This window comes from Sinocyclocheilus anshuiensis, unplaced genomic scaffold (genome assembly GCF_001515605.1).
Source record: "Sinocyclocheilus anshuiensis isolate Anshui unplaced genomic scaffold, SAMN03320099.WGS_v1.1 scaffold974, whole genome shotgun sequence".
Taxonomy (NCBI): Eukaryota; Metazoa; Chordata; class Actinopteri; order Cypriniformes; family Cyprinidae; genus Sinocyclocheilus; species Sinocyclocheilus anshuiensis.
In genome coordinates, this window is record NW_015539877.1 from 1 (window position 1) to 2691 (window position 2691).

Here is a 2691-nt window from a genome sequence, read left to right on the forward strand (position 1 = left end):
TGAATTGAACGTTATAACTTGTATATGTGAGTTAATATCTCACAATTATGGAAAAAGTCGTCAGAATTGTGAGACATAAACTGTGAGACAATTGCAAGAAAAAAAAAAGTCAGAAATGTGAGATAAAAAGTCTATTCTTTTTTTTTCTGTGGCGGAAATGGGCTTCCATTAAAAACATTACATCACTAAAAAAAGTTTATATAAAAACTACATTTTGTGCAATATAAATTTGTATATACATTTTTTTAATTTGTGTTGATTATTAAAATGAGTGTGTTGATTATTAAATTAATTTGATTGATTCATTGATTGATTATTAAATCTTATTAAAAAACTTTGTTTTAAGTTTTGGTTTTGGCTAAATTAAAACTGTAATTTCGGTTTCAGATTTTCTCTAAAAATATATTTTGGTGCATCACTAATTAATGCTAATTAATGCATACATTTCTGCTCATAATATATTTATAATTTTTTTATAATTAGTAGTAGTATATTAGTTAGTATATCAGTTTTTTTTTATTATTAAAAATGTTTTACTTTAGTTTTATATTTAATTTATTTAAATTTAGATTAAAATTGACCAGAAAGTGCTTGTTTCGAAATTCTTGAGATTTGGGTTTCTTTAGATTTTGGTCTAATGAGACCTGGCTATCCTGCTGCTGGTGTTGCCAATTATCACAAAAACCAATCATGAAAATGAGGTCAGAAAATGATGACTTATCTCGAACATTATTCCCACCTGCTTGCTTGACTTTTGCGGCTTGGTTCTCTCTGCGTGGCGATGGCTGAGGAAGTGCTGAGAGTGCGTCGAATTCCTTATTCCAACAAACACAAACATCCACTGAAAAGTGACCAAATATCTGAAAATCTACTGTTTTATTTGAAAAAGGAATGTCTAAACTGTCTTCAGTCTTAAAAGATTTGACAGAGGAGAGGGAATCAGACAGCAGACAACCGTAATGGCTCACCTGTGAAGGAATAGTTCATCCGAGACGAGGACAGCTCTGACAGACAGTCCACTGAGCCATGAATCCTGCTAGTTAAAACAAAGTGAATGTTCAGTGTTACTTCTTCCACTGCACTTTTACAACTGATGCTCTGCCAGAAAACTGTCAAGACACATTATTTTACCCTTGCGTATACTCTGTTAGCTGTTAAACAACAAATTTATCACTTCAAAACAGTTACAGTCACATGGGTTTATTTTGACAAATGCTTGTCAAAATTGTCATAAACAATTTGACATGTAAATGTGTAAGCAGGAACAAAACCACAGACCTTTGCACGTTATGACAGAAAAAATCATGGACAGGTAAAATTTTTGAAATTAACATCTTTGAAGTCAACACGAAATGGCACTCGAAACCCATTTTACATCCATAATGTGATGTATTTCAGACTGAAATAGTCTATAGGGAACTGATTGGATCGTGAATCTTGGTCGTTCCGTACCAGAACGGTGCCAGACTTAAATAGGAGTTTGCAGTAATTGTTGAAGACTATCCCTCTCCTGAAAAACTGCCAGCACCGCACATTGTCTTGACTGCCGGCATTCATTGAGGAAGCTTTTTTTTAAGAGGATGTGGTCTACTTCAGCATGCTACTCTGATATGTTCACAATTTAAAATATGACCATTTGAAATTCATGCTTTATTAACCATCCGACCAAAAAATGTCTGAAGAACTTAAAAAAAACAAAAAAACAAAAAACAAAGCCACATTATAGACTATTTACAATTATATAATAAATTACTATAAACAAAGTGTTTATATGGACTTAAACGCATATCAGCATATCTTAATAGTTATGCTTCTTTTTAAATGTACCATTATTTGCTATTACACCTGTAACCTTTTGTAGGTTATCTGAGCGAATCAGACAATTTAAAGGGTTAGTTCACCCAAAAATGAAAATTAGGCTGAGTTTTACTCACCCCCGAGGCATCCTAGGTGTATATGACTTTCTTCTTTCAGACGAATCCAGTATTTAAATAAAAATCGCCCATCCATAAAAAAAAGTGTCTCACATGGCTCCGGTGGGTGAACAAAGGCCTCCTGTAGCGAATCAATGCGTTTTTGTAAGAAAAATATCCATATTCAAAACATAATCACTTTAATGTAGCTTGCGCCAACAGTTGTACACAGAAGCAGTTCCGGGAGCATGACGTATGAGGTCAGCGTTGCGCATGCGCCGGTGAGTCTCGTGAAAACCAACGTTTGTTTACAGGATCAAAGGAAGCAACGATGCATTTTTGTAAGAAAAATATCTATATTCAAAACGTAATAATCACTTTAATGTAGCTTGCGCCAGCAGTTTTACACAGAAGCAGTTCCGGGGGGATGACGTATGAGGTCAAAACCAACGTTTGTTTACAGGATCAAAGGAAGCAATGTTTCCTTACTTTAGCAAAGGAAAACCAGTCTCCTCTTGGCTTATATCGAAATCCTCCGACATTCTTCTTTACAAATCCTCGTTTTGTACTTCTAATTAGTTACCGTTGTTTTGTTTTGATCTCTCCGCTGCGTTTCCGTGTGTGTCACTTCTGAGCGGCGCATGCGCAAAGCCGACCTCATACGTCATTCCCCCCGAACTGCTTCTGTTTACAATAGTGAGCGCAAGCTAGATTTTTCTTACAAAAACGCATCGATTCGCTACAGAAGGCCTTTGTTCACCCCCCGGAGCCGTGTGAG

At 35.3% G+C, this 2691-nt stretch overlaps 1 protein-coding gene across 1 annotated transcript in view; it reads right to left on the reverse strand.

The window, feature by feature from the left end:
* Positions 1 to 739: 739 nt before the first annotated feature.
* LOC107685343 (CAP-Gly domain-containing linker protein 4-like) overlaps positions 740 to 2691 on the reverse strand; it is a gene marked incomplete at its 3' end in the record, with an annotated part of 51625 nt that continues 49673 nt past the window's right edge. The window contains exons 13-14 of the mRNA XM_016481891.1: positions 969 to 1033; positions 740 to 815 (exon numbers count right to left, since the gene is read on the reverse strand). Coding sequence (XP_016337377.1) covers positions 740 to 815; positions 969 to 1033 — 141 coding nt within the window. The remainder of the gene's footprint in view (positions 816 to 968; positions 1034 to 2691) is intronic.